The 15,683-nt window shown below is 37.8% G+C and overlaps 1 protein-coding gene across 2 annotated transcripts in view; it reads left to right on the top strand.

Moving 5' to 3' along the window:
- The window catches only part of MRPS27 (mitochondrial ribosomal protein S27), a 55,025-nt gene that overhangs the window by 2,903 nt on the left and 36,439 nt on the right, over window positions 1-15,683 (top strand). The window contains exons 2-4 of one of the 2 annotated variants that reach the window (XM_026718247.2): window positions 974-1,051; window positions 4,518-4,588; window positions 6,256-6,314. In XM_026718247.2, the coding sequence (XP_026574032.1) occupies window positions 974-1,051; window positions 4,518-4,588; window positions 6,256-6,314 (208 nt within the window). Of the gene's footprint in view, window positions 1-973; window positions 1,052-4,473; window positions 4,589-6,255; window positions 6,315-15,683 lie in introns of both variants that reach the window. The other variant, XM_087927133.1, reaches the window with a different exon arrangement.

Below are 15,683 nucleotides of genomic sequence, written 5' to 3'. Positions count from 1 at the left end.
AGTGGGAGGGGATGGGGTGATAAGGAGTGATGAGAAGGTTAATAGTAATAGTAGTGCAGACTTTGTAAATAGTTGGACAGTGTTGTGGGAATTATTTGTTTAGCAGAATGATGGCATTTGGGAAAAAACTGTTATTGTGTCTAGTTCTGGTGTGCAGTGCTCTATAGCGTCGTTTTGAGGGAAGGAGTTGAAACAGTTTATGTCCATGATGTGAGGAGTATGTAAATATTTTCACAGCCCTCTTTTTGACTTGTAGAGTATACAGGTCCTTGATTGAAGGCAGGTTGGTAGTAATTGTTTAACTCTGCAGTCCTAATTGTCCTCTGAAGCCTGTTGGGTTGCAGAACCAAACCAGACAGTTATAGAGGTGCAGATGATGGACTCAATAATTCCTCTGTAGAACTGTATCAGCAGCTTCTTGGGCAGTTTGAGCATTCTGAGTTGGCGCAGAAAGAACATCCTTTGTTGTGCTTTTTTGATGGCGTTTTTGATGTTAGGTGTCCATTTTAGGTCATGTAATATAATAGAACCTACAAATTTGAAGGTCTCTACTGTTGATACTATGTTGTCTAGTATTGTAAAAGGTGGTAGTATGATTAATTGAACAGAATAGCCTTTCAAGTTTTAATGAACTTTTTAAATGGAAAATGCTATATAGTTATCATTGGACCATCTGAGTAAATCATTTATTGGGTGAGATCTATTGAATTTTATATAAATATAATCTGTGGTGAAGGTGAGATATTTTAAAGCTATAAATAGAGTCGACAGAAACACTATCAGGGCTCCAAATTTATAGAATCTGAATCCCAAAGGATGGTAAAAATTAAATGATTCCTAAAACAATAATTGCTACTATAACAGTTATTACCTGGTGCATTTAATGTAATTAATATAATGCATAAAAATAAGTGACTAATGATTTTTCAATGTGAAAATCTTCTAAAGGACTTTCTTTGACCTCTTTTATTAGGTAAAAGAGGTATTCTTTCAGCAGTATATGTGGACAGTACAATATGGGAACAAAGAAAAAAGGAAGAACACAGCCTGGGTAAGGAAATGAATGTGTCTTTTTTTAATCTTGGGTTTACAGGAGCTAACATAATGGTGAACTATGATCTAGACTTAAATGTACTAGTATTCCAAATGCTGATTTCTCAAAGCAAGAGTGCCTGCTTGAGTTTTTTAATGTGGGGCTAAATACTTGAGAAAGCAATGATGACAATACAGTATGTGACAAATTTAATGTTCATTTCGTTCAGCAATCTTTTTGTTGTGATCAAAACCATATGAGACACAGGAATTCATGGCAGCTTCTTTCCCTTATATGTTGAATATGTCTTTTTGCTTCTCTTTTTATCTGTGGTCCGTATCCTTGGCTATCTCTTTCAGGGTAGAGGAAGCATACAACTTCCTGATACTGGGAAACAAGTTAATTGTTTTTCACATTACCAAGATGACATTTATAGATAGCAGTATTGTGTCTTCTAGCTAGCAGCAGTTTTCTATCATCCATCATCTCAACAGCTCCAATCTGGAGCTGCTGTTGCTTCTGTTTACAGTTCAATAGTGTACAGGACTGTAGCCGTGTCATTAGAGGCTAACCAATTCATTGTGGCAGAACTTGCATAAAATTCTTAAATATACCAAAATATAACACTGAAAGCAAAATAGGATGAAATATTAGGGGAAAAGCAGCCAAGTTAGGACATTCAGAGTTGTGCAGTGTCTTTTACTTGAACGCAAGATGGCGCTGTGTCTTTGTGAGTGGTAGCATTTCTCAGTCAAAGAGAATTACAATTTGTACAACAATGGTCAGTCAGACTAACCTTGCAGCGACTAGCTCTCTGCAACAAAAAAAATCATGTGTGAAAATCAAACAAGAAAACTAAGTTGTCAACAAAAACTACTATGAAGAGGAAAGAACCAGTGACGAGGATGCTTTCCCATAAGCTATGGAGGTGCGCTCTTATCCAGAGACAAAAGTTGTAAATTTCTGATTGTCCTTTTAAAAATGTGCTATTCTATCCTCATACATCAAAGTGATCAGCACACCAGTTTGTAATCCAGTCAATCTCAACATGGTACTTACATGCTTATTCCATCTCTGTAATGGAAGTGTCCCTAGAGGCAACATTATAAGCAAAAGGTCACATTTGGAAACGGAGGGTGAGAATAAGCAGATTCCCGAAAGCAATGTTCTGTAATAAGCTTATATTCTTCCAGAGTGGCTGCTCTACTGGATTTTTCCTCCTTCATACTTCTGAACTGTGAAGGGTTTGCCATGTTGCAGCAGGGCTTGTCTGCAGATTCTACATTTGGAACTTGATATATATCTGTATTGGAAAGAAAACACTTGGTACATGAGGCGCTTCTAACTTTCCTCATATACCTTTTGTTCATGGCCATAATAATTTAAACATAGGTTTTGTTACTCTTTTACAAATTGAAATGTGTAGTTAACATGAAACACTTTTATGATGTATAACGCAGCAGGTTCATTGAGAGGAGGAGGAGGTGGAGGAAAATGGTGTTTGGGTTTTTCATTGATTAAAAAAGTAGGATGTGCTAAAAAAAACCCCATAGTAAAGGAGAACAAAAATGATTTTTGAAAACAAATCATATTTGGATTTTTATCCCAGAAAAAGACACATGGAAGCACTTTGTACAATTATAGATGATGACAAACCAAACAGTTATTTTTCTCTCTCCTTGCTGTTCTCATTATGAATTCAGAACAAAGAAAAAGATTACCATGGCACATAATTAAAATAAATATAGGTTATAATGATGACTTCCAACATAGCTTTAAAAAGGGATAAGACAGTTTAGTGAAGGATAAGCCTGTCAGTGGTCATTAGCACACAATGGATCTTGCTGGCTCAAAGATCAGATGCAGCACACGGTGAATACTGGTTCTGGAGAAACAGCTGAATGAGAAAACTACATTGTCTTTTAAGTCCAAGATCCTGGACTTTGTAAACCTTGCCAGTTCAGACCAAGGACTGCCCTGATATTCTTAATCTGGTGAAGCAGGAAAGTTGCTGTATCTTCCAAGGTTTATATTTAGAAGATTCAGCAAAACACATTGAAAAGTATGGCATATTGAATTCTAATGAATTCAAATTACATTTATGGATACTCTTTGTTTAAGGAGCAAAATGAATTTTCTGCTCTAAAGTGTCTTAAAAACTGTAACACTTATGCAGACTTTATCCTACCCTTTCATTCATGGTATCCTTACAGAAATTACTTGCACACTGTTTTATGCTGATGCGGTTCCATTAAAAATGCACTAACAGCACTGATCTATTTTGAAGAATATGCCAGCAGCTATTATATAGTAAGCCTTTATTGACTGGTGCTGCCTGAAGCTAGCTTTGAACCAGCAATTTTTGGGAAGTGAAACATTTTTATCTCCTGTTACTAGTCCCTTGAGTCACCAATTTGTAAGAGCAGGAATCTTCTATGACAGCTTTAAGGTGAATTTAATCAATAGGCAATTTTAGATTTCATTATTTTAGGAGGTAATAGTTAACTATTGAATGGATCCATTTAGAGCTGGTTACGATTTTCTTTAGTTGATTACATTCCAACATTTAAGAAATAGGCCATGCCGATACTTCATTATACTTCATGAAGAGGTTGAACTATTAAATAGCATTAAGCAGTTTTCCAGAACAGTTCCACTGATTTAAAACTTTTTCTTTTTTAGCTAGATTTTTTTTAAAGAATACAAAATGAAATGCTGTTTTCTATATTAATTGGGCTGACAGATAAATTTGATCTTTGTACATGGCTTGTTATCTGATCCTTCATCACTTGAATTATTACGTTAATGGAACTGACCAGTTTGTGGAAGTTTAACTGTATCAGAATACAGATACAATGTCATATATTTCAATAGGTGCTTCAAGAATTAATGTTAATGTTTGAAATTAACGGTTGCCACATTGGCAAGCGAGAGACTGTGAGTTCAAGTTCTGCCTAAGCCATGAAAGCTGGCTGGGTGGTCACTCTCTCTCAGCCCAACCCACCTCACAGACATAATTTTATTTAGCGACTGCTTTGCTTAATGACCAAGCAATCTCTTGTGGCCCACTGCCATTTGTTTTTTTTAAAAAACACAATAAATTCACTACTGCTAAACATTGGCACTGCCAGAAGGATATACTGTCGCCATTGCCCCAACAGATATTCTGCCAGATACCTCCAGGCCTCACCTACCTCACCAACTCCAGTGCTGCTGCTGCTGCTCTGCTAGCCATCTAACACCTAATGTTGCTTTGTGGCTCGTGTGAATTTTTAATTTAACAATGTGACCCTTCCCCCTCACCTCCTTGAGTTCTGCCTGTGTTTATTCTCAGGCTTAGATGACACTTTATTGCCTTGTAAAGATGTAGGAATGTAGGAAGATGTTTGGAATGTTTGGAATGACTATACTTCGTTTTCATTTCTTGTTTTTTCATCCAGTAACTCTAATGAGTAAAAACTAAAGATGCTGTTTTCCCCTGCAGCCGATTTAGCCAATTTGATGGACAGAACCTATGAAAAAAACCTACCGGTCAGCTCTTTAACATTATCTCGGGTAAGAACATGACATCCAATTCAACAAAAATAAACCAGATAAAATAAACATCTTGGTATTTTAAACTAGTATTTTAGTTGAATTGCCACATGCATATAATTCTTTCTGCATATACTGGGATAGTTATTTAAAAACTTGGGAGAACTAGTTAGCTACTTTGACTTGTTATGACTTATTGTCTCATGGCTCCTTGGATATGTATATAGGGCAAGCTCCATTTCCTCATTCCCTAAAACCTATAAATAGAATTATTGTGCAAAGCATTGCTAGTGTATAAGAGTCATGTGAATCAAAGCAATTACTAAATTGTCTTTTTTCCTAAAGGAAAAATAAGTTTTTCTGGGCCACAGGGGACATGCAATTAAGAATATATTTGTGTAGTGTTTATTATGAACAGTTATAGGTGTGCCAGAACATGCCTATATAACACTTCTGCTACATGAACTGCACTGGTTATCAATAGGCTTCTGAGTACAATTCAAGATGTCAGTTGTCCTCCATAAAGCTCTACATGGAATGTTATTTGAGTGACTCTCCTCAGATTTTGCTACCTATTTCCCACACTTTTATCATCTTATTCCAATTCCAATTAAATTATTTGAATGCCACATTTTATGTAGCCAATATTAGGCACAAAAAATCAGGACCACATATAAAGTTGCAGTTCAGAAGATTTATTGCTGAAGTTTATATAGAAAAACCTAGTCAACAAACATTTTATACAAAATTGCTGCCTAATAAGGCTCAACAGAATTCATGAAGGATGGACTTAGTTTTGGGGACCATAATGGCTCTAGGCTGATGATTCTCTTAGTTCAGCTCCCCCACAGCTCTGCCTTTTCTCCCCCCTACAGCCTAAAGTACAAAGCTACATACCAGAAGGTACCAGTAAAAGTAAAAACGAATGAAGGTGAATATATGTGTCCCAGGATAATGTTGCAGAGTGCAATCTGGATCAGTCACCACTCTGCTGGGATGGTTTCTAGCATGAATCCAAAAGCTTGGAAGACTAAACCTCTAGTTCCAGAGACTGATCCAGATTGGATCCTGCAAAAGTAAAAACATTTTTTTCTTTCCAAGTGAAGGCATTTTTATGAGCAGCATAATAAAATCTGGTTATCTTCAATGGTAGCAGATTGATTACTGATTGCTGAGGACAAAAAAATTAAGAAAACCACCTGTGAGAGGAAATAGAACAAAATGTTAGAAAACTGGTACAATATTATTTTATTCTGCACCAATTTGTTCCATTTAGTCTTTGCCTTTAATTCCTAAATCCCCAATTTCTGGAGGCTCCTGACTTTGTTCCTAATAATACTGTCATATTGGTACTATGCTACTATATATAGTAATTATAAGTCTAATGATATTAATAATTATCATATATACTTAAAAGGAACATGTTCCTTATTTCAAGACTACTTCCTCATAAAAAGGAAGATTAAATACAAAAAGTAATCTTTAGTCTGGTTTTTAATCTTCTTTCGGGTAAAGGTAATAATTGCAAATTAAGTGAAAGTGCTATAGTGATAATTTTATCCATATGTCACTTTAAAGTGATTTTTTTACTATATTGCAGTTATATCTGACCATGCAATGTTCAGCCACATCTGAGAGACTGTCGATGATTTATCTGGAAGATCATCTCTAAACTATTTTTCCCTTAGTTTATAGATACCATTTCTTCACGTGAGCATGTGGATCAAACTGAATATTATCTATACAAGTAAGCCACTCTTTTAGTTTTATAATAAAATCATATATTTTCATTGCACACTTTGTTCTCACTCTTGGCTTCAATTAATTTAATCATACATTGCTTGAGAATCAACTTCTGATCATTATTCTGGATAGCATTAATGTCTAGAGACCCATAATACAGTCATTAGTTGCCTGTTAGGAAGTATAATTTTGCTGCTATAATTTTGATCATGGAAATAATCTTCTCACTGTGGTGATTTCAGAACGAGAGAATGTCAGTGGTATTCTCTAAAGCAGCGGTCCTTTTCCAGCTTTTCCAGCTTTGTGGAGCAGTGGTTGGAGAGAGGAGATTGTTTCACACACGTGCCCCTTGTGCAAATGCAGCTTTGCACGCTTGCCTGCTTGCCTTGCTTGCACAGCTCAATTCCTAACAGGCCATGCCCAATACCAGTCCATGGACTGGAGGTTGGGGTCCTCTGCTCCAAAGCAACACTGAGCCTAGATGGCATTTAAACAGCGATGACTGTAGAGGAAGCCAACTATTTGTGCCCCAGAGTAATGCTGGATCTCAAGGCTTATGATCATATTGCCAGAGATTCCTCTCACCACTCTCTGGAAAATGCAAAAAAGAAAAGAAAAGTTTGGGCTGCCTCCCAGTCAGCTGAAATATATTACTATGTAACGGTCTATTTGGCATGTCATATTCCTTCAAGTGTTTGGGGCCTCAACTTTGGGGCTGATTTATTGCTAAGTATATATGTGGCATATTTGTCAAATGTGGAATCAGTGATATTTCAGTTTGATATGACAAAATTGAGCGTAAATGTGACAAATTTTAAGAGAGGCAATGTCAGTGTGTGCTCCCTTCAAAATCCAAGAAAGAAATACCCAGACTCCATGGATCAGAGCAAAGTTATTCTTTTACTGGAAATTAAAGTGGAAGCTACAGATGGAATTCCGAATCTGAGAATTTGGCGTGCAGATCACATATACAAAGGAATGGAATTGTTCCCACCCCACAAAGTCCAGAAGTCTCTTCCAATTAAAAGTTCTGAATATGATCATGTGGGCATCTTCAGATGGTGATGAGGCCTCTGTCCGTTGACCTTGACATATTTTGATAAAACTTTGCAGCTGCGCAAAAAGGGATAGAAGCTAGCAAGGAAATGGAAAGTTGAAAAGAAGAAATCATAAACCCCCTCCTTTTGCTTACCCACAGTAAAGGAATGCAAAACACCTCCAGCTCTCTTCCCCCCACAATTACCCCTCCCCCCCCTTGCTATTGACAGCCGAAAGAATTAAGCCTAGCAGTAGAGAAGATATAGTAGATAGGATATGAGAGAGATAAATGAGATAGATAGCAGTTAGGGTAGCCGAAGAGATCTTGAGGCTGACAGGCAATGTGATGTTTTAAATGTGTTTAAAGTATTGGACTAAATCTTGGGAGACCCAGGTTCAAATATACTCTTATCCATGGATAATTTTAGATATTTTTCAGGGCTTATAAACTGCTCCAATCTCAAACAACTCTCAGCATCCCTACATTCTTTCTCCCCTTTTCTCTCTGTTTTTTTAGAGATTTTAAAAGTGCAGCCAAGAAAAAAGAAACAAGGGAGCAAAAGAAGAGATTTATAAAAATGAATAACAATGTTCAAACACATGCTTGTATATATACATATATAAAATGAATATATATCAATTTGGCAAATTTAAAATTATGAGAATAAATCAGTCAGTAATTAACAAAATCAGCCAATAAGAATTATCAATTGGAATGAACAATTAAGACAATTTCATCAGAGAAAGCCTGTCTTTATTACAACAAATTAGACTAAATGTGACATTTTAAGAGATCCCAACTTAGGTGTTGTGCAAGTTCAAGTGTAGAATTATAGTCCAGAAATGTTCTCAGATTACATTTAATTCAGTGTCAGCCTTGTTTAACAATAGTATATTTTTAAAAAATAGATTGATGCCTATCCCATATCTAAGCCTGCAGTACTTCTAAAGAAGGAATTATATGCAATTTTCAATATGAAGCATGAGAATCCAGCAGCTACTATCATATGCAAAACCTACTCGGTATACTTGACAGGAATATAAAGCTTTGTAATCCTTAAGTATTGGCAAAAGGAAATGTTAATATTTGTTTAACTATAAATGAAACCATCTTCAAGAATTGTTGAGCCATTGCCACCAAGTCTCCCAAAAGGATCCAAAATGGTCATTGTATTTCCAGCAGTTTTTGAATATGAATACAAGTAGTCATCAACTTATGTCCATTCTTCAGCTCTTGTTCAAAGTTATTGTGGTGCTGAAAAAGGAACTTACTACCTGTCCTCCAAGTTTTGGCTATTTCAGTGTCCCCATGGTTAAGTAATCACAATCTGGGCTATTGGATACCCAGCTCATGCTTGTGCTTATTGCAGCAAACTGCATCACATAATCACCATTTGCAGCTCTCCTTGTTGGTTTCCCACAAGCAAAGTAAATAGGAAATAAATGAGTCTGAAAAGCTGCAATTTCCAGTTTGTTGTCCTCTTGCTGCATATAGCACATAGGCGATTCCTTACTTGGGAAGTCTCTGTCTCCTTCCTTTCCTCTAAGTAAAGTTGTCCAACATGAGGGAACCAGCTCTGTTGTGTGCCTAGAAAGTGAGCTGAATCACAACCAGCATCATAAAAGGGTGGTGGTGGTGGGGGGGTATGTTTATTCAGGCCTGATAAAGATAATTCTAGCAGACACTTCCTCCATACGCTTCTCTTTGCCATCCTTTGTATCTGTCATCTCCCTTCACCTTCTTTCCAGCCCCTACATTGACCTTTTCTTCAGAACAGGCTTTGTGCTTAGTAAGCACTGAGTTTGCAGGCACTTACAGTTTAGAACGCTGGGGTTTACTCCTGAGGAGGCTAGTATTTCCCTTTACCACAAATACTATATTTCTGTAACAACCCACCCTTTTTTTTGTTTTTGCTTTTCTTCTTTTCTTCTTTTTCTTGCTTGTTCGTTTTTTTTTTTTTTAAAAATGAATTTTTAAAAAACCCAATAAACCCTGTGATATATTTCCAATACTCTTTTTTCCATTCTCAAATATCATGGCTCTTTACAAACTCAGTTTCTATAAAAACAAGAGGTTTAACTCTAGGAAAAGATTATGACATGCAACAGTGACTGGATAATCAGCTATTCAACACTGAAGTCCTCAGAGACCCCTGCCATTTGCATATCTTCTCGGCATCAAAAACTTTTAATTATTGCTTTGTTATTAGCTAGCTTGCCTATGTAGTAACAGCTGGTAAATGGAGTTTAGAAATTATAGAAAGGTCAGCAGGAGCTGAAAATTACAGATGGCAGCCAACATGCTATGGTAAACAGTTCTGGCAATCTGCCTGCAACATGTATTGGGAGATGTCTCTGATTTTAATATATGCAGACACCAAAAGAATATACAAGTGCATATGTTTTTTTTTAAAAAAGTCAATGTTTTCTTATTTTTTTCCCTTTGTGAGGCCTGCAATGTCATGAGGAAATTTAGGATTTTGTAATTACTCTCCTGCATTATTACATGTGAAGTGACAGGAGATATAGGATGGTTCTGATGGGCCCAAACTCATATCAGTTTAGTCCACACAACTTAGAGATGCCAGTGTTGAGAAGCACCAGATAAATGAAATGGTTGTGGCAAGATGTGGTCTTGTATGGAAGAGTTTACAAGGCAATCCCCAAAGGATATCTTATTGTCCATTACATGCCTGCTTAGAAGAGTAAATATCCTGTTTCCCGCAAAATAAGACCCAGTCTTTTTTTTTTTTTTGGCCTCCAAAAAGGCATTAGATCTTATTTGCTGGGATGTCTTTTCCACTGCCTCACCTCGCTGCTGCAGCACCAACCCCATGTGCTTGCTGCTGGCCCACTTCTGCAACTGCTTGTTGCTGCTTGCGTGCGGTGCCCCCCGGCCTCCATTTTGCTATCAGAGGCCTTCAGGAAAGGTCTTTGCAGCCAAGAAAGAAGCTCTTTCCAAAGATCTGTGACTGTGAAACGGAGGCTGGGGGTGGGGGGGCAGCATGTGTGTCAATCCAGAGCTTGTTTCTCAGCTGCAGAGGTCTTTCCTAAAAGTCTCTGATGGCAAAACAGAGGCCGGGGGCGATGCAAGGAAGCAGCGGCAAACAGCCACAGAAGAAGTGGGCTGGAACGGCGAGGCAGGTGTCAGGGCACGGGAGGCATGGCTGCAACTGTCCTAAGTTAAGCGGGTGCGGGGCACGTGGGGCAGCTCCACCCCCCCATTCCCTCCCTAGCTTGATAGTTACTGATACGCATGCAATGGAATAGGCAGGGTCTTAATTAGGGCTTATTTTGGGGGTAGGGATTATATTGGGTGTACATGTAAATTCAAGCTAGGGCTTATTTTTGGGTTAGGTCTTATTTTCAGGGAAACAAGGCAATTTGTACAATGCATTACATTTATGAAACTCAGTTTTTCACTTCTACATCTATGACTGTTCATAAAAATGATTGTGAAGTGTAAGAAAGATGATTTTTTTAAAAAAACCTCTTTGTGTTGCAATGCCCATAAATGGGAACAGTGTTGGCGGCTGATATACTGAATGGGGATTGTGACTTTGATTTTTCATAGGGGATGATGGAATTGAACTGTGGCCTGCTGTTCTTCAACAAAAAGTTGTCAGCTGAAATATGGATGTTTCTTTGAATTCTAAGCTCCTAGGATTCTTTTCTTATTTCCCCCCCCCCAAAAAAAAACCCTGAAAAATGGAAATAGTAATGAAGGCTACCTCATAGTCAGATTCTGTCAGGCATTCTGCAGGACTGCCTTTGCATTTGGAAGGCCAAGGATTGCATTTTGGGATGGGGCCATGCAAAGCCATCCGGTCACTCTGTCATATCACCTGAAAGCATGGTGCTCATGCATATTGCGGGGGGGGGGGGGGTAGGCTTAGAGTGGGAATGGGAACAGGAAGTTTCTAAGAAACAATCCCCATCCTTACCCTTAAGAGCCCCCAACTTAACAAATTGATCTGAAGATTCTGGAAGGGATGTGCTGGTTTTGTTAGGCTATATGTCCCCAAACTTGGCAACTTTAAGACTTGTGGACTTCAACTCTTAGAATTCTGGGAGTTGAAATCCACAAGTCTTTAAGTTGCCAAATTTGGAGACCTCTGCTATATGCGATATTTCCTTCCTGAGCCTAAGTTAATCTTGGCTCTTTTAATTTAAAAAAATGTATTTGGACCTCAGTGAAGGCAAACAAAATGCTTGCCACTCTTGCTGCCAAGGCCCATGACTCACGTTCAGGGATAACTTCATTCAACCAAGCTCCTTTCTAATCTATTCTGTTCTAAAATTGGTATGTTTTTGTCCATCTAGAAAACTGCTCGCTGTAGTATAATACAAATAATGCAACTTTTTTGTCTTCCTTCTTGTGCTCAGAAAGGTATTCTTTTACTGTACTCTTTTTCATTCGCAATTCTCTTTTTTTGTAGGCTGACTGCTTTCTTTCTTTGTATTGTGAAAGTGGACCACTCTGTGGTGTTTCATCTTAAGCCACAGGAAAAAAATATGTCAGTGGCTTTAATAACCAAAGAAGGCAGATGGGGTTAATTGTACCACAATTTATAGTTAGAGTCACTGCATCTCTTGGGTACAATCTAAGCAGAAAAACATGGCTTAGTACAGTAAGGCTTTTAAAATTAATTACATATTCATGAAATGTGGGCAATGTGACTATAGTACTGAGTTGCAGCACAGCTGGATGGTAGCCATCTTGGGTGCATCATTAATCAGAGAGGCTGATTTAGATAACATATTCATGCTGTGTTTCCAAGAGAGGGCTGTTCTTTCCCCCCTCCCTTGTGCCCCCCTGTGTGGGAAATGAAACATCACAAGCCTGGTCCATGTGTTCTTAATCTGTGTTTGAAATGTAAAAGAGTATGCCATGAATTGTCACCAATATGTGGTTTTAATACAAGGCTGTCCTTTAGTTTTCTTGACATTTCATCCCCTCCATTATATTTCTGACATTTTACATTTGGTGCTATGCTGGGGGCAGGCATACATTAGAGAATATGGTTGTCATAGTGAAGAATTAGGAGATCAAATGGTTAAACGTGTGGAGTGCAGCAGCAGCTGTCTTGCCTCACACTAATGAAGGAGGGAAGATGGGAAAAATTGCACTAATGTGGTTTAAACCTTGGGTATATTTTGGATTAATGGCAATGGCAATGTCTCCTATTTTCAGTGCCAAAGAAATGAAAAACTTAAAATTTTCTAGGTGGTGTAGAAAGTCCCCTCCCCACCCACCCCAAAAAACACCCATGGCTGATGCAGCCAAATTCAACACTGTAAATAATAAAAGGGATAGAATGAACCAACAACCCAGCACATTGAAGCATTTCATAAGGGTTTCCATAAATCTGAATGTGTTCTAATCTTAAATGGTAGAGTACAAAGAAGTAAGTGATTAAACATATAGTTCTTATACATGTAGAAATAGAGCATTTGACCTCAGTATCTTTTGAAGTTTGTGGTATTAAATATCAAAGTGGGTTAAAAATGTAACTTTAGTATTTTTTAAAAAAATTACTAAGATTTAGAATTGATGGAAATAATTCCATATGCGTATATACTTTGTATAAATTTAAGAACATGTTTCAAGATTTCTCATTCACTTATTCTTGAACTTTTACATAAACTGTTATCCAATTTTCAAAGGCCTCTAAATATTTGTGACATGCTGGTTAATGCCTCATAACATGTTTGCAATGTGAATCGTTGATTCTGTAGGTTAATGTAAGCATTAAATTTGTTTTGGTTATGACCAGAAGTGCTTATTCATATTTAAGGGCAGCAACACAAAATGTGTATCATAGTGAAGAACTGGTTAAGATAAGTATGGCTCAATATACTGGCTGGCAAACCATAACCCAACACTCTCCTACCTTTGTAGCTTGGTGGACTAGCTTGTGGGGGGGGAGGGGAACTGAGCGCGAGCAAGGGGCCAATGCCCGCCCACAGCCCTTGCACAAGTGGTGGGCTACCACACATATGCATGCAGCCCTTGCACAAGCAGCAGGCTGGTGTTCATGTGCCTGAATGGCCACTGGCCTGCCACTTGTGGAAATTGAGCTGTGCACACATGCGCTCTGGCCAGCCATTCACGTGGCCCAATTCTGAATAGACTATAGCCTGATAGCGGGCCATGGCTGACGGGTTGGGTACCCCTGCCATAACCATCTTGATTGCTTTTAAGGCTTATAGATATTGACCAACACATTCTTATGGATTCACCAGTAATACAAATTTCTGTCATGGCTTGTGAAATTGTTGATATTATGTTATTAATGTTACGATTTCATATGCTATATATTAACAAGTAGGCATTTAAATATCCTGAATAATTTGGTTGAAATGTGACAGCAACAGGTTGCATACTGTGGCTTATGGAATTTTTCCAACCTCTTTACTAGCAATGGCCTTAGAAGGCATCTATAATTTCTTCCATCCTTGGTCTGTGTCTATGTGTGCTTCTTGTTTCCACTTGTGTTGCATCTGTATTTGTGTTTGTGTATTTGTGCCCTAGAAAGCATGGGACTCCTACGCATGCTCGGCTCTGGGCCATGGGGACCAAGAGGAAGCTGGGGGAGGGCTTAGAATGGAGCAGCTGGCAGCGTTCCAAGACCCGACTCAGCTAGTTGTCCCATTGGGATGTGTTGGGTTTTTTTTCTGTAATGTTTGTCTCCACCAGCCCAGAGTGATCCAGCTCATTTTCTACCTCACTCTTTATTGTTTTCTCCCACCATACAGTAGAAAATTTGAACCCATTCAGTTTTCTGAGAGCTATCCTGCTGATGGACAGACAGACAACATCCCCAATAATCTCATTTTACAAAAATTCTTTCCAAATTTCTATTGAGTTGAAAAGAGAAGAGGAAAAAAAGCTTGTTATAATAATAATAAAATTGTCTTGCTGGAATGTTGCTTTAAAGTTACTGTACTCTGGTCATGCTGGGAATATCTCTTGCAAGGTTGTTATAGCAACAGATCACCCCACTGTTCTCTAGTGCTTTTCTTGGTCTATTATAGTGCACATTTTAATACTAGGTTATTACAGGGTTTTTTTTCCTCAAATCCAGTCAATTTCGATTAAATGGCATCAATAGTGGAAATCTTCATTCACTTTTTTTTTTTTTACTATCAATAGATTTGTTTAAACCTAAATACTTCCCACTTTACTTTTGTAAAGCATTTCATCTTCAAAAAATTTCCCACTATTTTCATTTTCTTTGTATTTTATGTTTTGATATTTTTTTAAAAAATTTGGAATCGAAAGAAATATATCATGGTGACTATCATGATGAGGCAGGGGAAGGAGAAAAAGTTGCTTTTTTATTTGCCCTTTAAAAAAAACATACACAATGTTTGGGATTCCTTGTTTCCTCTTTCCTGTCTCTGATTTCATAGCTGATTGCTGGAGGGAAACACTTTCTATTTCTCTCTGTTTGAAGCATCTCACTAACATGCCTTTAAAAAAAAAGATACGTTATATGTGGGGCTTATTTGCCTAAATATAGCTGGATTACTATTATAACTATTTAAATAAATCCAGAATATGTTTCCTTTTCATATTTTGTAGAGTTGAGTTACCCAGGTTAACAAGTGTAGGGAGTCCTTTATTGTAAGAGCTCATGGGTTGCAGAGACAAAGGTTTGAAAAGAAGTATAGGCACGTACATGCACGCCATACAAATGGGATGCAGGGTTGACACAGGCTAAGTGACAAAAGGAAAGCTTCCTTTAGTTATGCATGATTTAAAAAAGGAACCATCCAGGAGCAACCAGCTTTGTGAAGCAGTTTTCTTTGATGGAGATGCATGATCAGTAAGTGCCTCTAGGCTTTCTCCTACCGCTTAGAGCTTGCAGTGGCAGACAAAGAAGATTTCTTGGTGACATCCGTCCAAATCCTCCCAAGTTAAGCCCGCCTAGATTCTATTTGATCATTAAGCTTTGTACCTAAAAATATGCATGGAAGAAAGAATTGTAGCATTTTGAAGCTCAACCTTTAATGTGCCGCTTTGAATTGCCTTTGGAAAGGGAGGCAAATCTGAATTGTTCCAAGAGGTCGGCTTATTTTTAGTTGTTTGAAATAGATTTTTGTTTTCTTGTTTCTTCTCAAATCATTTTACACTCTGAAACAAACAAAAATGCTTTTTATGAAAGTAAATGAAATTAACCAGGACTATGGAAAAGTACAGAAAGCCATGTATTTAGTACATTAACAAAGTGCCCCTCCTCACAGCATGGAGACAGCTGTAACAATCTGCATCCATGGAAGGATCAGCACAGCTGCTTCAACCATTGCCTAGACTGTGTGTGCGCACAGA

Source organism: Pseudonaja textilis, chromosome 2 (genome assembly GCF_049901715.1).
Source record: "Pseudonaja textilis isolate UNSWEBS1 chromosome 2, rPseTex1.2, whole genome shotgun sequence".
NCBI lineage: Eukaryota > Metazoa > Chordata > Lepidosauria > Squamata > Elapidae > Pseudonaja > Pseudonaja textilis.
Note: the sequence above shows the minus strand (reverse complement) of the source record. Positions and strands in the feature narration are given on the sequence as shown.